At 37.2% G+C, this 24,767-nt stretch overlaps 1 protein-coding gene across 1 annotated transcript; it reads right to left on the bottom strand.

Annotated features, from left to right (window-relative positions):
- Positions 1-1,193: 1,193 nt before the first annotated feature.
- On the bottom strand, positions 1,194-22,490 carry LOC139694296 (uncharacterized). Its single transcript, XM_071592775.1, has 4 exons — positions 22,343-22,490; positions 9,394-10,396; positions 6,757-6,874; positions 1,194-1,656 (listed from the first exon to the last, which is right to left on the bottom strand). Exons 2-4 carry the CDS (start codon positions 10,384-10,386, stop codon positions 1,490-1,492), a joined length of 1,278 nt encoding a protein of 425 aa, XP_071448876.1. The 5' UTR covers positions 10,387-10,396; positions 22,343-22,490; the 3' UTR covers positions 1,194-1,489.
- Positions 22,491-24,767: the final 2,277 nt, after the last annotated feature.

Below are 24,767 nucleotides of genomic sequence, written 5' to 3'. Positions count from 1 at the left end.
TGGTATCCTGTAAACATTTTGTGTTGGTAATCATGGAAGCATTACTTTCATATTTTTTGATTCTCATTCATTCTCATCTCTTTGTAATGCCAGTCAGTTGCGTTATTGTTATGTACACTGGTTACATTTTTCACTCAATGGGTGTAAGGCAGTATTATGATGGCACAGTGAAGGTTTGTTACATCGCTTTGTTAGCACTGCTGTTATGACAAGATGGCACTCACTGTTTTGTGCCAGTGGTAAATTAGTGGCATATTTGGTGAAACTTATATGGTGCACTGTACGTTTCAATTGAAAGATATTTGTGGAGGAAAGGTGATTTCACTTTTAAGGGCATGTACGTCGTGATAACAATGGTTTGTTTATTACTCTGTGGATGACTTTCTTCTAGATTAATGTGAACACTGTTCCATGCCTTGACAGTTTGGAATGCAAGATTTTCAGTGTGTTGTATCTGTAATAAATATGGGCTGTAAATTTTTACATAGAGTGCACGCCTCACCTCGGCTGTGTGTCGTACAAACTCGTTAACGTTTTCATCATACAGTAAACTGGTACCTCTCATCCTTGATATTGTGTATGGCTTGATGTTTTTGTGAAGTATTAAGTAATTTAATTAGTAATTGTAGTAAAAATTTGAAAGGTGAACCACATTCGTTGCGGTTTAAAATAAAAATTGTGTGATTGAAGAATTGAAGAATATTTGGTAATGGAAAGTTGGAGATCTATCCTATGATTGCAATTTTGTAATGCATTTAAGTATTTGCTCATATTTACATTGCCAGTTTGAAATTTTTCCAACTTTGCTTGCTATACCTCCATATTTGAGAAAGTTTGTCATGGTGTTGATATTTCGTTGTTTCCCCACCCGTGTGTTCAAGTTTACTCCTTTCAGAACTTTTCTCAGTTATCAGTGAGCATTGTATTTCAAGATTTTTTTTTATGTGCACTCGTATGAATGGCTAACTGAACGAATGTTTAAGCAGATCTGCAATAATCCCATTAATTAGTTTTTAGATTATGAGGGAAAAGTTTTGTGTGACTGATTGTGGGATAAGAACCATTTTGAAAGGCAGTGGTATTATTTATCTGAGTATTTGTAGGAAAATGTAGGAAATTTCGTAAATACAATGTGAATAAAATTATTTTGAGTTTCTTTTAAATAGTATGTATGTATAGGGAATGCATACATAATATAGTTCTACATTCTATATATATGGAGAAAAATAAATTATATGATTTTTAAGTTTTAAGATCTGTTTCAGATCAATTAAGTTGATTTTTGGTGGCTTTTGTAAATTACTACCATGGCAAGCCAAAACAACTTTTATGATTGATATTAAATCATTTTGAATGAAAATTTTGTACCTTTTTTACTGAATATCCTCACGTTTCTCTGGAAAAGTTAGCAACAGCAATGTAATATACATTACTGAAATAGCACTGGCTATTGTCTATGTAATTTTTTATATTTGGCTCTGTATATATGTCAAAAACATCTCTTGAAGTGCTTGGTGCAGAACACTTGGAGGGTTGGCTGGTCACATTGTTGGCAGGCCAGTGCCAGTTCTGAGCAGCATCGGAAATTTTCTCTGCAGCAATGTGGCCAATCAATTGCAGCCATGTTGTTGCAGGATCTGCACACTTCACAATTACCTAGTTGAAGTAAATGTATATCAATTGTGTTGTTCCATTTTTGATGATATCTGTATAGCTTCCATCAGTGATTAATTTATAAAAAAATTGTTGATTTTAGTGGTAACTGTTTTGTTCTTGAATAAAAGTGATAGATACAAAACTGGAAAATTTGGAAGTACATTTGGTTTTTCAATTTTTTTATGCTACCTCGATTAAAAATGATTAAATCCATGGTAATTTTTTTTAAAAGATGAAAAATCAATTTCTTTTTTGGCCACAATTACTAATGCGGCACTATTGGTTATCAATTCTTATGATTTAAAAGTCACCTATGTCAAGAACTTGATCCATTCTATCCATTGGACACATGAGATGTACAAAAAATAAAATAATAGTTTGCAGTCATAAAGTTATTGAATCACCCCTTCCCCAAATCTAGAAGTTAGCTATTTCATTCAGCGTGATAATTTGTAGTTATTCAGAATCAACTTTATAATTGAAGAAAATATATTCACAAATTGTTAATTCATGAACCCATGGGTTTGTTTGTGTTCATCATCATCATTAAAAAATTTACATGCATACTTCCAAATACTTGTAATTACCAATTGAAGATTTAAGTAGTTCATGAGGTGCTAGTAGTTAGGTTGGTGAGATACACAAAAATGTTTTTAATGACTTTATTACATTTTTTGATTCATTAATATGTCAGAAATTTAATAGTGATAACAGCTATATTTTTACTCTTCACAAATGGACATGTGCCATTGATTTTCTTCGTTCGAAAATTCCAAAGGAATTTTTATTTCATGCATCTTAGTTTTTTAATGTGGATATAAGGGAATAGTTTTTTCTTGTAGGAAACTAGACTTATGAGAACTTAGGCTGAGGGCTGACTTCAGAGTCTCCTCCAATTCAAACTCCCTTGTGTCTTGGAAATAGTGCAACTAGACCCTTAGCTTTTGTGAATTTGTAAATCAATATAATCCTCAGGATATTGAAATGTAAACCGATGGGGAACTGGTCTCACAAATCCTATGGTAAATGTTTCACTGTTTTGTGAGAAATTTTTAAGGAAGAAATTGATATAACAGTTCTAAATATGCCTCACTGTTGTACAGAAGTGGGGTCCTAATTTATTGTCATCCTTAGAGGACTATGTAGTCTTTTTAGAGCCCTGCTTCCCTAATCAGTGGACTGCCACTATTCCCAGTCAAAATTTATTTTCCAATTATTACCTCAAGTTCAAGATGTTGCAGTGGTTTTCATGCAAATTGTTTGTTTGAAATCACTGTTGAGGATTAATATATGCTGTAATATTAGTGAAAGTGTTAAAACTATGAGCATAGCAACTAGTATTAAGTATTTTATGAATGGTTTCGCTGTTAGTTACATATTCTAGGAACATTTCATTAATATTTATTGGGAATTCACTTGGATGTTTATTTTGGCTAAATACTTAGTCACGTACAGCTAAAATAACAGGTCTTTATTACTAAGTGACAATATGCAAGCAAAATTTTGTTGTTCACTACTGACAATGTGTATTATAAAAATATAGCATAGAATTAGCAAGCATTCAAATGCCAAAGCAAATAAAAGAAGTGGAGTTGGTTATTTATTTGGAACTTTTGCTAAAATGAAATCAATTTGGGTTGTGGATTAGTCGCATTGGAATAACTCCCTAACAAATCCATTGCACTCTACGTGGCATTTATCCAAGCATTTACTACACCGATTCCTGAGGACTTTATAAGGCATTTTCATATGTGCGTTCAAGCTTAAAATTGTTGCTGTGAATTGGGTGATTCTGCTTTGATTTAATGTCAAGGAAAACCTTTTCATAGAATTTATTTTGCCACAGGTGAATCTTTGTATAAGATCTGTCTAAAAAATCCCCAAAATTGTGGAAAACGTTTTAGTAGTTACATCATTTATATCTTATACATTTTATTTTTATTTCATGCATCTTAGTTTTTTAATGTGGATATATGGGGATGGTGTTTCTCTTGTAGGAAACTAGACTTATGAGAACTTAGGCTGAGGGCTGACTTCAGAGTCTCCGTAAGAATTTTATTTTGTCCCAACATCAACTGTCACGAGGATTTAAAGAAGTGATCACAATGCAGAAAATTAGTTCATTGAATAGAGTTGAAGTCTCAAAGGAATCCAGGAACATTAAATGACACCTTAACTGGACACAACCTTGCTTTGATTCCCTCGACCATCTCCTATGGCAGATAGTTCTTCAACGTTCTACCCTCTTTGCTTTGATGATTCTTGGCTCCCTCGCACCTTCTTGAACTGCTCTACAAGGGACACTCCATGAAATTTGGGACATTGGATGAACTTCAATTTTTTGCATTCCATAACTTTGCGCTGTGTGAAACGTCCTCATGAAACGAATGTTAGAAAGATGACTAATTCTTATTTCCTAATTTTTAAATTAAAGAAAAATTATTTTTCTTTGTGGAAATATTAGCATTCGACGAGATCTGAAATAATATCTCATTTGAAAATCATGTTTCAAAATTAATTGATTCTGTTGTTCTTTGTGTGCGCCTCTGGCGACGTATTTATGTTAATTTTATGGTATATCTTACGTGTGGATGGAATTTAATTTGTGTTTCATGTTATGCAAAGACCGTTTCAACATCCGAGACATTTTCAAGTGCTCAACTCTAATATCCACAAAAATTCTTCATTTATTATGCGTAAATTATGATTCAAAGCAGTGATGTTCAAATTACTTTGGTGACGGTTGTTTTTCCACAAAAACAAGGCAATGGCTACACTATCTAATCAATTCTACAGGGGATGTCTTTTAATTACTTAAGTGTTTCGAGAGGGAGGCGAGTTCATTTCGTTTCTTTAGGATGGGAGAGGGGGGTTTTCGGAGGGCGTTAATGAAGAATATTACGTAATCGGTCATTGTTTATGAAGGAAGACTTTTAATTTTCTTTGATCGCCGAAGAACAGATGCATACGTTCACCAAATAAACTCATTTCAGAATTATTAAAACATTAATCAACCTATTAAAAAAGTTATGAGAGTTTGCATTATTTCGCTGTATGCATTTAAATCAATACTTATTTCTTTTAAGGTTGTTGAAATTTTCAGTGCAAACTCATAATTGAACTGATCAGTAACCATGGAAATGAAACGTTTCCGTCAAACATTAATACCTTTTTTCGTTTATTTAGAAAAACGTGCCAGTTTGATTTATTATTATTTATTATTTGAGAGGCGGGGAAGATGAGGTTTCGCATCCCACGCATCCTTACAAAGAGGGGAGAAGAAGGGTTAACAAAAAACTCAAAATTGACCTGAAGTAATTTCACTTGGAGTAATTGACGTGAAGGACCTCCAAGGATCTTATCCTCTCAATCTCCGACCCTCGTATCGATTAAAATAAATAAGCATTTTATTATTAGTCTACCGACTTATAGTTGACTTAAAAATGTTTATCATGTTGATATGAAAATAAAATGTTCGTGTAGATTAATACCAACGGAGTTGTAATTTAAGTCGCGTTCGCCTGATTTTGTCATCTGCCTTAAAGAGCGCGGGCGGAAAACTTACATGTGCACAGAAGGGCCATATAGGACAAGTAAATGGAGGAACCTAATTGCGATAGTTTCCCATTAAAACATGCGAGGAGATTTGAATTGGCAAAGGTTTACCATGACAACGTCCCAGAATCAATCTAATTGTTCATTAGCGTGCAGATTCCAACGCCGTTTGTACGTGGAGTGCCTGCTCGATACACTGTTCGTCAGCTGCGATTCAGTTGTCGCCTTTCGTTAAGATCAGGCGAAAACTGGGTTTCTTTTCACTCATCTTGATCTCGGTGAGCCCTGACTTTATTCCCAAATATTTTGAATGGTGCAAATATTATAAGCCGTTCCACACCTCCAGAAATTGCGTTAATCGCCAATTACGATGTATAACGATTACTCCAACAGGAAGTAATGTCCATCGGATGTACAAAAATTTGTGCCAGCATTCAAAATCCATTCCATTATGTGAAACTAAAACATCACATGGAAGCTGGCTCATAGCTCAAACCTGATAATATTAAATAAAACTAGTGGAGTTATATATGATGAATTAACAAACATAAATTTACTGGCGTAATGGTTTCTATGAGTAAAATTATTCCAATTAAGTCCTTATCAGTTGGGAAATATCACCCCGGATGAATTGGTGCCTCTCAAAACACTTTTTGCCTCCCATTAATAGACATTCTGCATGCTGTAAGCTATAATGGCTGTAACATTTTTTTTCAAAATACATTTAATGGAAATGTATCACTAAAATAACAAAATCAATTTCGATTATCTCAACCAGGAAAATTTATAATATTCATAATTATTTGAATGAATTAATGACGGTTAAAAAAATAGGGTTGGAAGGGGGCCTATTTACGATAAAATCCGAATTTTATAAAATTGAATATATGGCTGTTGATTAGCGAACGCGTCGCAAATTGTATGGATTTTACCTCAGGTATTGTATGGCATGTGAACGGTTATCACTCGCTACTAGGGTATTAGATCATTCCCAGTTAAATACAAATGTAAGGATAAAAACGAATTCTCTTAAGAGAAAATGCTGCAATACTGATTTTTAACTTTGCCGAGGTGTGGGCCATTCGTTCCAAGCTCATTATTTATGAGAGACGAATGATACCTGAGTGTAAATTCGCTCCCATCAAAAAATTAAATGGGTTTCCCGGCAAAATGAATGGTATTTGTATAGCATATCTTCCCTAAACGTTAACGACGATTTTGCCCTTCTCTCAACCCCACAGGACCACCTAGCGAGCATCCTTCCCTGATGAAATGTCTTCTCCCGATTGGGACGCTCATCTTTGCTTCGTAGATGATATTATTAATTAATGACGGATACCTATCGCGTAGACGTCTCACTTGGGGAGCCGTCACGTGTCCTTTCCTGTTCTCGACTGTAGAAAAAAATGTCGGCCGTGGGTAAAAGTGGCGCTCCACTTGTGACTTCTCAATGTCCCACAAGGCTCGCCTTTCTCGAAGGTCTCACGCGCGAAAGAGGGACTTCGCTCAATGAAAGTATGCGGAGGCTGATCACGCGTGGCTTACCTCCGGAGCATTCATCTGCTGTTCTTCTCGCCTCCGCTCTCCTGCAAGGTAGGCCAACGTCTCCTGGGGGACACGCGGTGGTCACCGTGGACGGGTCGTCTTCGAACACGGACTTTCCCTAGGAGGAACAAGGGAGCACTCACTCATCAGTCGAACATTTCACGAGAGATATCATTTTATTCAACACTTCAAAATATTTTTCCAGAGATCAATGGTTGTTAACATGGATGACACCTATTAAATGTGAGAACAAGGAGGGTTCTATTTTCGGGAAGGACTATGATTTTGACTCTGATTCGATCGCAAGCAGAGAATTCATGGTTATATTTTACCATCTAATCCTATTTTGATTAAAAAAATAAATATTTCTTTTCAACCCAGGATACACGAATCCTATTTCAGTTGGCCTAACTCAACCCATCATTTTGCGTCGAACGTTCATCAACATGTATTTTTCCTGTTCCTTCGCGAAAAATCGCTGAAAATTTACATAATCATATCACATAAATTTTGATATAAGGATACTTATTTCTGAGCATTAGGTGAGCTCTATCATCACATCATATATATGTATATGTGTATGTATGAATGTATGCATGCATATATATATATATATATATATATATATATATATATATATATATATATATAAGTATATAAGTTATGAAGTTACAGTTACTTGGCAACCCAATGATTGGTTTGAATGGTGATGACTGATAGAGCTTACCTAGTACTGTATTACTAAGCCAAATGTCGTGTGAGATGCACACATCAGGCTAGGGAGCTTGCTCCTTTTCCTGTGCAGTGTATGGTTTCCCAGGAAGATCTGGTATCCAAAAAAATCACACAGCTCGGTTGAAGGCGAGGGTGTCCAGTGGCATGCCCGGTAATCGAACCCCGGATCCTCCAGTCATTGGTAAAGTGCTCTACCGACTGCGCTATCATGTCCCTCATAAAGTATAGTGGGGAAAGAGGTCAAATCCAGGTGATTGCGGTCCTAGGTTAGAAGTTATTCCAATACCTAGAACGATTAGATGTCGCGCTAAGGGTATTTTGCGATCGATTCTCTATCCGTAAGATGTGAACACGGACTGTGAAATCCTTGCAGCCTTTTGCTGAGGGCTTGCTAATGCCGGCACCCGACTTAACGCCGACGCTCCTAAACTTCCTAAAAGGATCCAGCTCACCTCAAAATTCCCCACCTCCATAATAGCGGAAATAACGTCAGCTGTCGGTCACCTTCCTTAATAACTGCTGGAAGGGTTTACCCTTGATATTCTGACCTCGAACTTACACAAGCTGGAGAATTCCCAAGCCAATCTCTCTGCCCGAGCGGGAGGACAAGGTTGACTACTCGGACAGTTTGTGATGGTGGGTAATGTTACTACTACTGCCCACCGTCTAGAATTGTAAATATTTTTCACATGAAACATTTAATTCTCGCAAATTACTTCTGGATTCAACGAATCTGATTCAAAGAACTACGGAATATGTCGCGACAATTACTTAAATGGAGGCATCTGTAAATGCGAATTATAATGGAGGCATTTTAACAAATCAGCCCTTGTTAAATATCAGCAGATTATACGCACGACTTACTCTTGAAATTTGAATGCCTTATAGATTGCAATAAATTTCCTCGATCTCGTTTCTCTGAGGGACATTGAGTGGCAATGAGCTCTGCGCTTTTTGCCGCGCCCAACTCTTAGGAGTGGTGCCTTTCACTTTGCATTTTTGTGCTTCTTAAGTCTATTCATAAATATTTCAAACAATTTTTATAATCAAGGAAATGGCAGTAAAAATACTTTTTTATATTTTAATGGAATTAAGGTATTATGCTGAGGTTTTATGTTGAATTCTATCTTTTCAAAATATCCCGTTCACTCTTAGTGTTATTGTGTTCTATCTATTTTTTTAAGGTATCTTGGCTTCTCGTACCTTTTCACCGGGAGGACCCGCCATGTTTTCCCTCCCCTGCATTCTTGCTTTTATCCCATATCTTCCCACAAAGCCACACTAGTCCCCTTATTAAATCCGTCGGGGTTTAAAATCTGCCCTAAAAAATGGTATGGTATCGAAATAATCATTTCCTCAAGTGGTGGTAAATTTGCTGCATATTTTTGAAATGGTACAAAGGAAATATGTGGAATATATCAAAACTGACTCCTGAAATACACCTTGGTTGATGGTCTAAGGGGCGGATACTGATGACAGTGCAGGTGATGTGCGCGTCCACTGAAGGAAGGAAAATAATTTGCTGCAAAACTGATTGTTTTTTCAAAATGTCTCAGGACAAATAAGCTTGATAATAATTTTGAAAAACTGCTATAAATGTATGTGCCCTAACCATTATTTCTCTTCTCCTCGCTTTCTGACATCCTTACAAAGAATTTTTTCAATCCTTATTTCATACGAGGGATGATTCTTATGGAATCTACGGTAAACTTTCAGTTAAAATGCGCGATACAAAATGTTAGTACCACTTTACCTAATGGGAGTCACTCTTCATGGACACCCTCTCCCTCACTCAAAAATCTTGTATCCACCCCTAGATAGGCTTATAACGAGTTATAAATAACTGCTAACTAACACCATTATTAATATAGAAAAATATATGATGTGGATTATTTTAGTTACCTTCTCAAATACGCCTGGTTTTGATAGCCTCAGAATTAGTTTAGTCAACGGTAAAGATACACCAGGAATGGGTTGAGTTTCACTTGAAACTAAGCCATTGGAAATCGAAGGTCCCTTTGCTGTTGAGCCTTCAATCTTTTGGTCGGTTGTCCAATCCGTTGCTGTGTGATCAGTGGATGAGACATCTGTCGTCTGGAAAAAAATATCTTCGTTGGTGTTCTCCGTTGTTGTCTCGTTTGTTTCGGAATAGTACCACTCGGCCGTTTCTATGAACGTTAGCGTTGAAGTCTCTTCTGTCGTAGAAATCTCCTCTTCCGTGGATGTCTTCGCAGGCGTTGAAGTCGCCAGCTCCTCTGGGCTTTTTGCCGAGGTGCTTGTCGGTGGCTCTATCTCTACTGAAGATTCTTCCTCACTGGAATGCTCCGCAGATCTGTTGGTGTGAGCTTCAGTAACTCTGGTGACATTAGTCCTCGGGAAGATTGTTTGTCGTGGGATGCTTTCAGTTCCATGATTCTTATCATTATCAGTAGTGGCTAGGGAGGCTGGTTTTTGAGATGAGCTTGGGATAGTGGAAGGAGCTATCGGATCAGAGTGGAGGGTTTTTGATTTAGCTTCAGGCTGCATGGGCAACTTCGACGAAGGCGTGTTTTCCGTGGTTCTAGGTTCATTCCTGGATTTTATTGTCGTCACAATTATCTTAGGAATTGGGCTCGTTGTTCTTTGAGATGGAGTGGCAGCGTGTTTGTTTCCGTTGCTTGAATTTGAAGTGGATTTTCCATATTCGGGCGTTGTAGAAATTACTAGGTCGGCCCTTTTGTCCTGTGGAGGTATTAGCTCCCCATTGGAGCTGGTCTGAAGAATACTAGAAGGAGAAGGATCTATTGATTTCAGTTGGGTTGATAAGTGACCCGAGAGCCTGGTTTCATTTTTCTGGTCACCTAAACAGTATCCTTGATGGTCGAGAACTAAAAGCAGCAGAATCAAAAGCGCCATTTTTTTAGGCCTGGAAAAAATATAAAATATTGCTGTCGTTAGTCGAGTAACAAAATGGCGAGTCTGAAATTTTGCAGTCTAAATACTAAAAGAAAAGCTTTAACTGTAGTCGATGTAATTTAATTCCATAGTGCTATGACTATGAATATCATGGCTTTTCAAATAATTTTTCATTTAATCATGCTAATTAGAATTATTATATTTGGGCAAAAGAACCTTTTATAGGGCCTTGGAAGTGACTTCAGTATCATATAAGCTTTTTATGCAATACATACATATAGTGTTTTGAACGTCCGTAGATACATGATATAATGACATATTTAAGTAAAAACCTTTTCACTTCCATTAAATAGTTCCGTGATAATGCTATTTGTTGAAGTTACGGATGTTTCAAATGATCATCAATAGACAGTAACAAAGATATTAAACCAAATTATTAACCATCATATACTTTCAAAACCTAACTCTTGAGCTGGCAATAACCTACAGAACGCAGATCGTGTCCAGTCTACGAAGGGCTTAAATGTGACCAAAAGCATGATGGAAGATATGTATTTGACTACCTTATAAAATGATGTGTATATTTCACGTATATATATATATTTTTGTGTGTGTGTGTATATATATATATATATATATTTATTTATTTATTTAGGATACATTGCTGTTAGGCGATAAGCCGGGTGGCAATGACATGATATAACAAGAGCTATAAACTATGCAGTAGTCAGTCTTAAAACATATATATAACATATATATATATATATATATATATATATATATATATATATATATATATGTGTCATTATTGTCTACCAATTGGTTCGTTCGTACGTTGCACAGTCTTCACAGACGCTTTCAAGCCTCTAAGGCTAGAAAGAAAGGATAGCGACCCTTGGCTTTAGGACTCAGCATGTCTAAATAGAGTCCTGTAAAGAATTAGACCTCTGCCATTAGTCACACCAGCGGATTGTAGGGTAATATGCAGTGGAAAATATTTAGTTCAACTCCCTTTCTGTGGAACCTTGGCGAAACGTTTGCCCTCATGAGCCAAGAGCTGAAAATATGCTTGTGGTCATAAAGAAAAGAAACGGAGTTACCTTAAGCACCGGATTCAACCTACTTAACCAACCATCATTGAATTACTTCGCATATAGTGGAATGACTCATGGCGAGAAGTCTTATTTCTCAAGGATCTTTGTCTAATTGGCCCACCTTACAATCTCCATTACCTTTCCAAGAAAACCATCCTGAATGGCATAGCCTATCCAAAAACCACCATCAAAAAACCCCGCCGGCTTCCTTTTTTGACGATAGAGAAATTGATAGACCCTGAGGTTACATTTTAGGACCAATACGGATAGCCGCAGTTGTTTTCGTATAAATGCCGAATTGGCGAAAAGTAAAAAAATTAATTCTATAGTAGTCAATATGAGTTAGTGCAGTCAGTATTATAAACCTAGCTAAAATAATACCCAGCAATCATTTTGTAATAATATCTTACTTTTTTGGTAATCGGACGATAAATATGATGAACTGAAAAGTGTTGTTATTGATCAAAAGAATGTTTCAAAAAATATTTGAAATCAGGGTTGTGGGTTGATATTTAGCTCGACGCCTACTCGTAAACCGACAGCCCTACCCATTCGCTGTATCTGATGGGATATAAGCGGAAATTGAACAGCAAAATATTCTTGACGTGAAAAAAATCTTTGATGGACCACAACTTCGGAGAATTAATGCCTCTATACCTACCGATATGTGATATCTGATACTCAGGGTGGGCAGATTCCATCGAAAGTTATGCAAAAACTTTATGCGAAAAAAAACTTTCAACCTGTTTGGCCTTCGTATGCACCATTAAAATCTTTACCTTTTAGCACATGCCCCCACCATTTTGATCCATTAAGTTTATTTTATCCATAGAATTGAAAGGCAGTTTTCCAAAAGTAGCTGGGTTGTGAAAAAGAAGTCTTGAAAGAATCTCTGTCCATAGATACGACAGGTTACCTATTAATGGTTAGCGAGCACCGATCGTTGGTTTTATCCAACTTGAACCTAACTAGTTCAAGACTTATGGGACATTCTCAGTTGTAAACATTTCTCCTTTAGATTGGAATTTTATTCACCACGTTGTGCAATAACTGTAACGAAGTCCGGCTGTGTATGGGCACGGAAGTGTGGAATAGTTACATTTGGATATAATTATTCCTCACTCTTTACATGCGTGCAGAAATTTGCAATCGATATCCATTATTATCAATAGTGTTTGTTTGAGCTAGATATACATTATTGCAAAACTGATATCCAGAATTATTTATGGCAACCGATCTATCTAAGAAATTTGAGTGTTCGGTATCCAATTCTATGGAGAAATGTATGGCTTTAAGGTTATTATGAAATTATGAAGTTGCATGGAGCTCCCATTCCACAAAGATTTGGATCGTATATGTATAATGAAATGCATGTTTTAAGAGGGTTCGATTCGAAGTAAAACGTTGCATCGAATTCATAAAAATATCAGATAATACACGGGTGAGAGCGAGTGCCATACGCATGGGAGTGTTTAAAAAGTCAGCATTGAAAATGAAGTGTATACATAACGTCGATTCAAAAGCTTGATAGGATTTAGAAATTCTTGACAACTTCATTAGTCAAATTTGAGTCAGAGACGCCGAGCAAAACTCCTGATCATAGAAAATCGTATGAAACTGGCCATCGAAGTATTTTCATGCCAATTTTTTGCATTCAAATTACGAAAGTTATGAACAGAATTTTTTTAAAACATTTTAAAATAGTATAAAAGGATAAATTCCTGGAAATTGCCCCTTTTAAATTATACTGCTAACTTGGAATGTCTCCTCTTTTTTGAATCCCCTTTTTACTCTCATTGCTCTCTTCTCCTTTCAATATTTCACCATTGATCTAACTTTGTATGCGGTGCCTCCTGACCACTCCAGAGCGCGGCTTTTATTTTGGCCCTCGATATGCTGAATCCCCAAATCCCGCTCCACTTAATCATTACTTATTTCGAGAATCCCCACCCTGCGTGTTCTCCTTATCTTCGGCCCATCTCACAAACGCTCTCTTTTACCGTAACTCCCTCGCTGATTGTCGCGTCCATGCGCCAGAAACGTGGTCGGAAGGTGCTCTACGGAAAAGTAAAATGGTTTACTTCCCGTATTTTACCTCCATGAAGTCACACCGGAAACATTTGATATTCTTGTCGACAGGTGTTACGACAGATGTTGCAATGGATGAAAATTGTGTCGAACTTGCAAGCCAGCTGACAGAATTGAACTTTCATGATTATCGACAGGGGTTCTTTCGATTGCATGAGTCATACGATTTGTGCACTGGATGTAGTTGGTTTATCATCATTTGAAGCCCTTAGCAGCACGTAGGCTGTGCGTTTTTTTCCTTTAGGATTTGAAATAATGGAAGTGCTTACTAGTGGTAAATCAAGAGTACTAACAAAGCCACCTCCTGCCACTTCCTTTCTCTCGTGTCAATCACTTAAATTTGACAGACATTTTTATCTGAAAAATTCTTCCTGGACAATTTTAAATAAAGCTTAGCAGTCGGAGATGACACTACGTGGCGCTGAGAACAAAATGAGTAACTTTGTTATAATGTAAAATATTTGTTTTTTTATGAAGACGTTGAGACGGGAAGAAAGAAACCTTTGTCGTCTCCCAATAAATTCTTTGCGGATAACCACTCATCCCGTTTTCTCGAAATTGTATTAAAATTGCGATTCCATTATTTTAGTTTACTGTGGCATGATTTTAAATTGAAATATAAGTACAATATTTCGCATGATAAAATTTTTTGATACGACCTCGGTGGTTTTGATGTGATGCATATTCTCAATTTGTGGCATTGAAGTTACCTGGATGACTTCAGAGTTACATTTTCTTGTCATCCATTGCAGGCGGAAAGAGCGTGAGAGTAGATTGGTTGAGTCGAATTTTTCGCTTTTCATCGAAAAAAGTAGACCCTGACTTATTCCATGAAACCAGTTATCGATCTATGCTCACTCCGGATTTCGTTCTTTCGTATTAAGTCTGTTGTAACTCACTACCTGTTTTCTCAAGAAATCGACGGTTTCCCTACTTTTAGTCGAACAAAAAAGAATTACTACCCCTCCTTCATTTGCATCGTCAATACTAATATTTAATCTGGATATCTGTTAAGTGCGGGATCTCAATCCATCATTTCTCCTCCATCCTAACTCCCAAGAAGTTGCGAATAAGTCCAGCATCCTCGCTCTTTCCTCGTCCTACTTATCTGTCCCTTCGTATTTTTCCAGTTTTATCTCCCCTCGAGATACGTCCCTATTTCGTTCATTATGTGAATCTACAAGTTTTAAGGGGTCTCCGCCGTGTTGTTACATACTGTGGACAATGATTCTTCAAAATTATTTTTTTCAACAATGAGACTCTCGACACAAGGGAGTCTGAGGGAGAGTCGACGAAACTCTGTCCTCAAGGACGTCTCGGAAGCAACGAGAACAGGAAAATTCATCATCTAAAGCCCCGCGGAAGCCTTCAACACAAAGTTCATTGTGTCTCAAGGTGTGTCCCCAATCCATCCACTTATTTTCTTTCTTATCGCGCTCCATATTGTCCTTTCCTCCCTTGATCCTCTGTATACTTCTCCATCCCTCATTTTTATCTCACCCTTTGATCTTCAGCGCCTGCCTCCGGCAAAAGGTCTCCATCGCTTAATTGGACGTGTGTTTTGCAAGTGTTGAAAACCCAAATCAGGTCATTTCCATAAGATATTGAATTATTAATAAAATAGTGGATTTCAAATAACCTGTTATTCAACTCAACGTGTAGTCTTTATGAAGCGTTTTCTTATGTGGAAATTAAAATAGGCAGACGCTGTTTAAGTCAGATAAAAGTACTGTTAATGACGCTTAAGTTGGTTAGGCTCTCAAGGGATTGCAGTGATTGTTTGATCTTATGACATGATCTATTTTTAAAGTATGAGAGGATAATATTGGAAATAGAAATTATTGATAATGCTAAACAAGTAGTTAGACTAAGTGGAAAATTTAATTAGGAGGGCATAAATTATAGCGAGTGGGATGTTTGAAATATTAGTGCAGTATTTTTGACGGAAATGGACATGACACTGAAGATGCGTGGAGATGAATGCGAGTGGAAAAATATTCCCATGCGAAGAGGAAGGAATTGAATGAAATCAGTTTAACAATAGATGAAATATAAAGATTTTTTAAAATTTCTATATAGCGTGGGGCACCTTAAGGAAGAACCTTCATTTTAAACATGTCGTATCCTAAATTTAACATATAATATATTACGCATAATTTCAGCCAAATAATAATTTAAGAATATTTTCGGGTGGTCACTGAACTTTGAAAAAAAGGCCAAATTTCACTTCTATTTACGCTACCGTAATTCGGAGAACGGTTACCTCTCTTCACATACTATTATATAAATAGTACATAGTATTTATTTTTTCCTCATGTTTGGGCCGATAAATGTCGTTCAAAAACTAATAGTAATGGCATGAGACAATTAAGTATTGATTATTATCACCTTAGGGATTCGAAATTATTACTCAGATAAGTAAGTTTAAAGAACGCACTTCTCGTCTTCATCAAGTCACTGTGACCCATAATGAGATAAATAACGGCAGTGTTGCCAAAAAATAACTTCTCTGTATTAATTTCAGATATTCAAGTCTGAGTTTTAGAAACGAACAATTCATTTACATATATTACATGGAAGTACTCATTTTTCAGTACAACTGCATTGTAAGGCGATCGTAAGGTAATGTTTGGTCATTTTTAGATTGATATTCCCAATGTAACCTATAGTTGGAAATATTTATTTGCTATCCTGTCCATAGTATTATGGTTCCGAGCTTAATCTTTGAAAAGAAGTAGAATGGAGATAAAGAAGTAATTGGGAAGGGTATGATATGGAAGAGAGAATACAGACGAAGCCGAATGATGAATAATTGTCCATGGTAGGGAAGGAGAGGAAGTCGTAAAGCGAAATACGAAGGAGGCGGAAAGAGCCGATGGGAGATACCTTGAGAGACAGTGGAATGTTGAAGGTAATGGCAGAAGGAAGAGGACAGACATATTGGACTGAAAACCTACTTATAATCGATTGAAAATCCATGAAGATGATAAATTCGGCTTTCGAGAACGTAAATATGTTCTTTTCTATGCAAAAATTAATGGGAGACAAGTAGTTTTCTCTCTTGAGAATCCAAAGGCCGCGGGAGGTAACAAAAACGCCCTTTAGTTAATGACGCGTCGAGAGGAGCAGCTTCCGGATGAAAATGTAGCAATGTCGAGAAGGTTTTCAGAGAGGACGTTGTGGGAATTATTTGGGTCAAGAGCGCCTCGCCTAGAGTGTCATGTTCGTCTGAAGGTCGAAGGATTATTATAAATCGATATAAAACAGTTTAAAATCTATTATGCCAAATTATCATTTCGCACTAGAACTAAGAACCACATTCGTCAAGGAAAAAAAAATAAACACTGATTTATAGCCATGGTTACGTGACGTTTATGGACACGCGAAGCAGTCAATAAACACCACGAAACCAAATGGGTGTGCCGGTCTCATGTTCGAAGCTGTTTGCCCTTCGTTTCCTTTCTGTCAAATTGCACGCTGGCATCTCAATCAGGGATGGATTATGGGCGCACGTGGAGTTGACGGGAATGCAAACCACGTTGGGCTCCGGGGTGTATTTTTTTTCGTCCGTCGGAGTTACTTTCCCCGAGATTTTTCGACCAAATTTCGAGACTCGTCCCTTCTGGATGAATACGTTCGACTTCCCGTTTATCGCCCCGCCCTAAATTTTGCCGAGGCCGATTGAAGTCAACCTACTACCAGTTTGGGTCCACTGGTGTCAACACTGACCACATATTACGCCTCACATGGCAGAAACGCTTTTGGGATTGGTGGGAGGGGGGGGGGGAGAGGAAATCAGGAGAACTAAAATGTTTATGGGCGCCGATCGAGCGTGGTATTTGCCAATGCGTGTCTTCATCGCCAGAATATGAGGTCCAGCGCCTTTTTCTAATGCTACTTTTGAAAGAAATCACACAAGTTGTAAACAATAAGAGATACATGATGGTTTTCCGTAATAATTTATTATATATTGTCCAATTTGTTGTGTAATGTAATGACATCATGTGGAAAACCAAGTATTTTTTAATTCTGACTATGGAAATCCGAAAAGCCATATATCATAGAATTTAGGCTCTAAACAGGACTTTTGGATTTTGACCAAATGGAATACAATCGTGCTTTATCGATGGGATTGATGATTGAAGTTGTTAAGGTAATATATCTTGGTCGGTACATTTTTAAACAAGGAAATATGTATTACTGAGCTAAAGGTAATTTTCGTTTTTTCATTTGGCGTAGACCATATGAGTGTTTGTTGGCAAAGGAGGCTCGGTCAATCAATTTGGGGTGATACTAAACTCTCCAAGTGACCATCAATGGATGGCAGTACAATTAGTGATCATTGACAATACACAGCACAATTATCCTATAAGGACTTAGTGGACACCGCCATCAAAACAGTTCATGCAATCTGCAGTTCACTTGCAGCAGTGTTCTTTTTGGCGTGTGCATTCCTTCATGTGATATCTTAATGAAATAATGAGAATACGGGACGAATATGCGACCTGCTCTGCTATTCCTGCTTCGTCCTTTTGATTCTGTCGTATCTCGAAGTGAGAAAAACCTCCTTTCGAATCTTAAGTAGATACCTAATTTGCAAGTTGTTCCTCAAAAAATCCGCAGTGTGCGTTCCGGCTTAGTTTTTTTAACTTCTTACGCACGTACACATGCACTTAATTCATTTCCTCATTTGGTAAATTTCGCATCATTAGGACTCATAAAAAATATATTTGAAACAAGAACCCGAATAACATCGTATTCCTGATTTCCATGGGTATAATTTTCTCGCAAATTCTGGGAGATTTAGACAGGTATTCAAATGGTGGTACTCTTATCGCGAGTAATTGGACTTTGGTTTGGCTGAGACAGCACGTTACTACAATTTATCACGCCTTAATCCAGACTTGTGTAGTGGCTCGTTAAACATCGATTCGTTAAGCTAAAAAGTTAATATGTCTTCGAGTAACTGTAAACTGAACCTTTGAGTCTTTCTATGTAACGCGTTTATCTCATTGAAAAATGTTCAAAGTAGAACTTGACTTGTTAAACGTTAACTCTTTGTAATGGGATCTACATTAAATGATTGGAGGTTGATTGGCACCAATGCGATAGAAAAGGAGAAAGAGTCAGAAGAAGAAGTGGTGTGCCTTTCAAGTTCGCTAAAACCTTGAAACTTGGGAAGATACTTCACGTTGTTTATAGAAATGTAAAGTTTCGTCAATTTTTTCGATGAGTCATTAATTTTTCTTTTAAAAATGAACAAATATTTGACTCGAGTATTCGTGGAAGTAAAAATATTTTTGTTAAAATTAACTTAAGGATTAGCATTAACGTTAATTATGATTTAAATTAATTGCAATTAATTTTATCGGGCTTGTAATAGCGCTCAAATTAGTTTACAATATATTATATTTCATTATAATTGAGATTAAAATTAACTTCCCAAAGGCTTCCTTGAACTCTTCCCTTGTAAGTTAAAGCAACAGATAGAAACTCTACCTCCGAATTATACACGACACTCTAAAATTGCGCGATCCACATAGGGAGCGAGGTCTGCAATAATGAAACTGCTGGTCGACATTGTTGAGTCACGTGACTTGTGCTGGTAGAGTCGATCTCTCCAAGCGTTATGTAAAGTGTCGAAAGAATAGAAATGGGGCATTTAAATCGGAAATTAGCACTCCTAAGTATCATTAATTGGACCATCTTATTTTCAAAATTAGCGCCAATTTGTGACTGAGTGGAGGGGCGATTTAAAATAACTTACTGTAGCATTCGTTTTGAAGTTTCAAAGAGAAAAAAATAGGGTTATGGTTGAATGCGAGACACTTTTCAACCAAGTGGTGTGGCAAGGAGGGAGGAGAGAGTTAACTCGTTGAAAAAATGTGATATAACTTATGCGCGACCTCAAATATCCCAGAAAACTGTGTTCATGTGTGGGCTATATTTGGCATGCAGGATGGAGGACATATTTGAAGGTCGATTATCAAAGATGGGCACGATCATTGAAGAACAAAGTACCTTTTTGACTTAAGGCAGAAGACAGCGTCTAAAATGTCCGTAGATGGAATCCTTCATTGAGAGAGAGAGAGAGAAGTTGTCTCCAGAGTATCGGATGGATTCTAAAAACGCCTCTTGGTCTGCTGGAATCATCGCTAACGCTTTTGAATAGTTCGATGAGAACAGTCATGAATTCCTCATTGGATGTGCAACGAAAATTCACTCGCATGAAGAGGAAGAATTATTCCCTCTTCCTGAAGAACTCCTGCATAGTAATTAGTTACATAATTTGATTGTATGGTCGTCTATATGAACCGAAATGATTTCCCGCTCAATGCAAAACGAATGGGTGATTTCTCGCCGCATTTAAAATAAAAAGCCGGTCCCGCTCTGTATTTGGCTGGTGATCGTAGAAGGAACCTTGCTCTGGACTTGATACACCAAGAGGCAGGAGAAAACCACTCTCTAATAAATCGTGTCGTGTGTAAGAGGCCATCTGCAGCATGGAAGAATTCTTACTGAGATTCCAATTGAGAGTATGAGCGAGCCGATAGCGATTCAAAATAACGTTGCACATGCTAACTAAAAAAAAACCTCTGGGAAAATAACTGACTCTACATCCTTTTCAACGCGAGAAACATACCAAATGAAAAGGGTTCTCGAAATCTTAATTTACTACCAATCCTCGATCATAGTTGATAATTAGATCTATAGAAAAGTCTGTCAACTTGGTGACGGAGAAAAAGGGCTTTGCCATGACTCTACAGTAAAGATGCCCAGACGCTATCTAAGTTGACAAGAGTTGTCCGAGAATTGAAAATAGCGTTCGCGTAAAGATTTGATTCGTGGCCGGTGGCCGTCACAGAAACCCTGATTTTATATGCGATGATTTTATATGTGACCGCAAATTAATGACCAAATCCAGGTGTGATCCTGAATTTCAGGGAATGGCAGTATGCCTTATTTTCATTCTGTTGAAATCAGAATTGACGGCAATAATGCACGCTCACCATTTGTGTCAATCCCGAATTTGCCTGACTGGCAGACGGGATTCCATTTCGGGATTAGAGCTGATGAGAGGGGAGGGAGTCAACGCACTTACGAACGCGAAGTAGGTGATTTTGAAAACAGACAACCTTTTGGCAGTGTGCGAATCCCCTTATAGCATACAGCATTCATAAATTTTTTTATTCCATTCTCCCTCGGCACTGCAATCTCCTTCCTTCGTCTGTTTTATTTTCACCGTTTCCATAATCAGGTTTCTCCATAGCGACACAACAACAAATTATTCGGGGAAATGACTGTCTCTCATCTGAATTTCTAGTTCATGGCCAAGTGATATTCCTGCTGCATATTTCGAGAATTGGTGCATGACTACTAGCTGATTGCTCATGTGGTTTGTTGCCGGATAGTTTTTTTTGGTACAATTTTAATTATTCTTTAATTTCAGACAAACTTGAGGTGCTTGGGCCATTTTTTATTCATAATTACCGAAATTCGACTTTCGAAAGAGTTCAATCAAAGAGCTCACTCATAGGTAGTCATACTCATGTCTTTTAGACTTTAATTACACAACTTTTAGAAAGTGAGGGACGCATTGAAAACCCGTCGATGTAGACAACGCTAACCTGAATGCCAACGAAGGAAGATATTGGGTTTTACTTTCACCTCGAAATCAGCAAATTTTGACACATACACACTGGCGCTATATCAATGACATAAAAGCAGATAATCAACTGGTTCGCACCGAAGTTGTTCCTTCTAATAGTATCAGGAAAAAAACGCGTGATCCTTCAACGACAGCGTTATGACTTGATGGTTTTTAATTGTGGCATAATTATGACGACAGATACCCACGAAAGAGGAGCATTTGCGTTGAAAACGAAAGAGAAAACGAGTCCGGAACGGCGGGGCGAGACCCAAGTGACAACACGAGGCGTGCGACAGGAATAGCTGTGAAATAAAGGCGGAGGGAAGATGCTTACCATTAAAGAAATCTTTTGCATTCGCATCCCGCATTTCCCCTTAGAACGTTTTCACGCGAGACACGAAAGGTTTGATGCATGTGTACAGGTATGTGTGTGTATATATATATATATATATATATATATATATATATATATATATATATATATAATGTATAATATTATCCGGACGTGTGTGTGCGTATATATATATATATATACACACACACCCATATATATGTGTGTTTGTGTTTTAATTGACAGAACCCTCAGTTTTCATTGACTATTAAATAGATTGCTTTGAAAGCACACAAAATCACTATTCCACGTTTCCATTCTTCCTTCTGAAGAAAGTGGTTGTGCATTCACCGAAAATTAAAAAAAAAACAACTACGAGTTTTTCGTTTATTCTTTTTGTTTATGTTTTAAGAAACCCATTTACTATTATATATATATATATATATATATATATATATATATATATATATATATATATATATATATATATACACATACGTTTTCCCTTCCCTTGTTATTAACACACTCCGGGTCCCGTAATGTGGCGAGAAATGTTTTTGAATGATAACGTTAAAAATAGAGCTCTCCCTCCACGACTTGATTTCAAACACTCGAAGTGCATTCGATGGGATTGCGAATGGCAGAAATCAAACTATCGGGTCGCCGAGGGCACACCTCCCGGCAGTGGTAAAACTTTCCCTTCCGTGGCCCGATCATCCCCTCTATCGATTGACGACTAAGCGCGTTTGTAGGCAGGTATGCTATGACCACCGGAAATCCGTCTGGACTCACCGAGAACTGTCACCAGAGAACTGTCACACTGCACTTTTCACTGTTACTGTCGTACTTGGCTAGGATTTTCACTCTGCGAGTTCCACATAACGTCGTTTTCACTGTGCTTTCCAAAGAACTTGGCCGGTTAGAGCTTGGCCCCGCGTATATATGCATCGCAGCCAACCCACTAACCTTCTCCCTCTTCTCCTGCCCCTCTCTCGCCCCTCCCCTCGCCATCTTCCCCCATCGCGATCCCCCTCGATCATCGTGTGATTGCGACCTTGAACGAGTGATTAATCCTGACGTTATTGTCATTCTTTTATGTATGTGTGTATATATATATATATATATATATATATATATATATATATATATATATATATATATATATATACTCATATATACAGTTTGGCGGGATTTCGTGTTTGAATGTATATATATATATATATATATATATATATATATATATATATATATATATATATATATATATATATATATATATATAATTCATTCACATGGAAATAGATTCCGCCTTCCCTACCTCTCCTGTGTTCGTCATTTTCATGTGTTCCTATCCCTTTTCCTCATATCTATTTTAATGTGAATGAATATTTCTTCGCCATATGGCGGGATTTCGTGATATATATATAGTATATATAACACGAACACGTTATATATATATATATATATATATATATATATATATATATTAAATAATACCCATCTATGTTTTTGTATATTTGCGCGTCGCCGAAGAGCGTTCTATTTCGAAGATATATCTATATATATTCGATACATATTAGTGTGTGTGTGTGTATGTATATATATATATATATATATATATATATATATATATATATGTATGCATATTTTTTTGCTCCTACTCGCCGGAACTCGTCCAAGTACCACCGTTACTGTCTCCTAGAGTGCGTATTTCAAGATCGTGACTTTCACCTCAAAATTATTGGCAACATTATCTAGCGGAAGCGAGGACATCGGGTTCCGGGTATTTCAAGTCCTATCGAAGAAATATGCATGCATGTCTGAGCGGATTGCCATCGATTCGATAACATTGACGAATGGAATTCTAGATTCGCTTAAGAGTCGTGATGCGTACGCCAACGATATGGAGTTCGCGGGACTATTTATTGTTGCCATTGGAAAATGTAAAAAAATGCAATTTAATACCATCATAGCTTAATTATATAAGCTTACTTCCTTTAGAATTCTTTAAAAGTTTACAAAAAGGAAAATGTTGGCGAGCTTGAACGAATAGGCATAGTTTGAAAAAATCTTAATGTAACCAAAAAGCGATCGTAGTCGGATTGAGAGAGGTAAGGCGTTCAGAAATATCCCGCCACGTCACATAGACTCGGGAATGGAATAGATATATATGTGGGAGGTGAAATCAGGACTGACCATGTTTAAGTTAGCGGGTGCAGGAGAGGTTGGCTACTGCGGCGGGAAATCATTGCAACTATGTAGATGCCCACACTTCGTGGATGACCACAGGGAGAATTCATTGCCGTCGACGGACAATTTTTTACGGAATCGCCTAACGACTTGTAACTATGAAAGATGGAATAATACGTACACTGTTTCTACATCTGCTCTACTACGTTTAATTTTAACCCCGTATTTATATCCGTATTTATACCCGTATTTATACCCGTATTTATACCCGTATTTATACCCGCATTTATACCCGTTTTTTTGGCCCCAAGAGATGGGCGAAAGTTCAATAATCAATTGATATCCTCTTCCCCTTACCACGAGGCGGATACATTTAAATTTATGAATCACCGTCAAAAAAGTAGGACGTAAACAGATATTTTCGATTCAAAAACTTGGGAATGCGGTGAGCGGAGGGAGTTGACCTTTCTGCTTACTGCACGTAGCGATGTCAAATGCACGGAATGGAATCAAAAATGGGAAACTTGCAGTCATTTAACGGTGAGCATAATTTATAAGAATAGTGAAACGAACCATCCGAGCCAGAATATCTATGGTGTGCCTCAATGGAGTTTCATCGAGTAATGACACCACAAAATACGGAAACACGACGTACGTATGTGAAACACTGATGAAAAGAATTCTACCGAAAGGAGGCTGAAATCTTGCCAGAAATCAGAATTTCTGGCAAGAAATCTAGGTTAATCTAAGAGAACCAAGACAAATAGTAACTGTGAAGTTATTTTTACTGATAATATCTTCAAGAATATCAAGAAGTGGTAAGCAGAAAATAGGAATATTAGTAACAGTAAAGCAAAACACAAGAAAGAAGCAACTTATTTGGTGTGGGCGAGTATGAGTTAAGAAATATGCTTTGAAAATAACGGAATAGTAGTCACAAGAAAGACTGACAAGAGGAAGACCAAAGAAGAATTGGAAGGAGGGCATTAGAAAAGTTAAGAGTCTCTGTAACATGATATATCATTGA

The sequence above is a fragment of the Hetaerina americana genome, unplaced genomic scaffold (assembly GCF_022747635.1).
Source record: "Hetaerina americana unplaced genomic scaffold, ioHetAmer1.1.p SCAF_1, whole genome shotgun sequence".
Classification (NCBI taxonomy): domain Eukaryota; kingdom Metazoa; phylum Arthropoda; class Insecta; order Odonata; family Calopterygidae; genus Hetaerina; species Hetaerina americana.
This window is presented reverse-complemented; position numbering and strand designations above follow the sequence as displayed.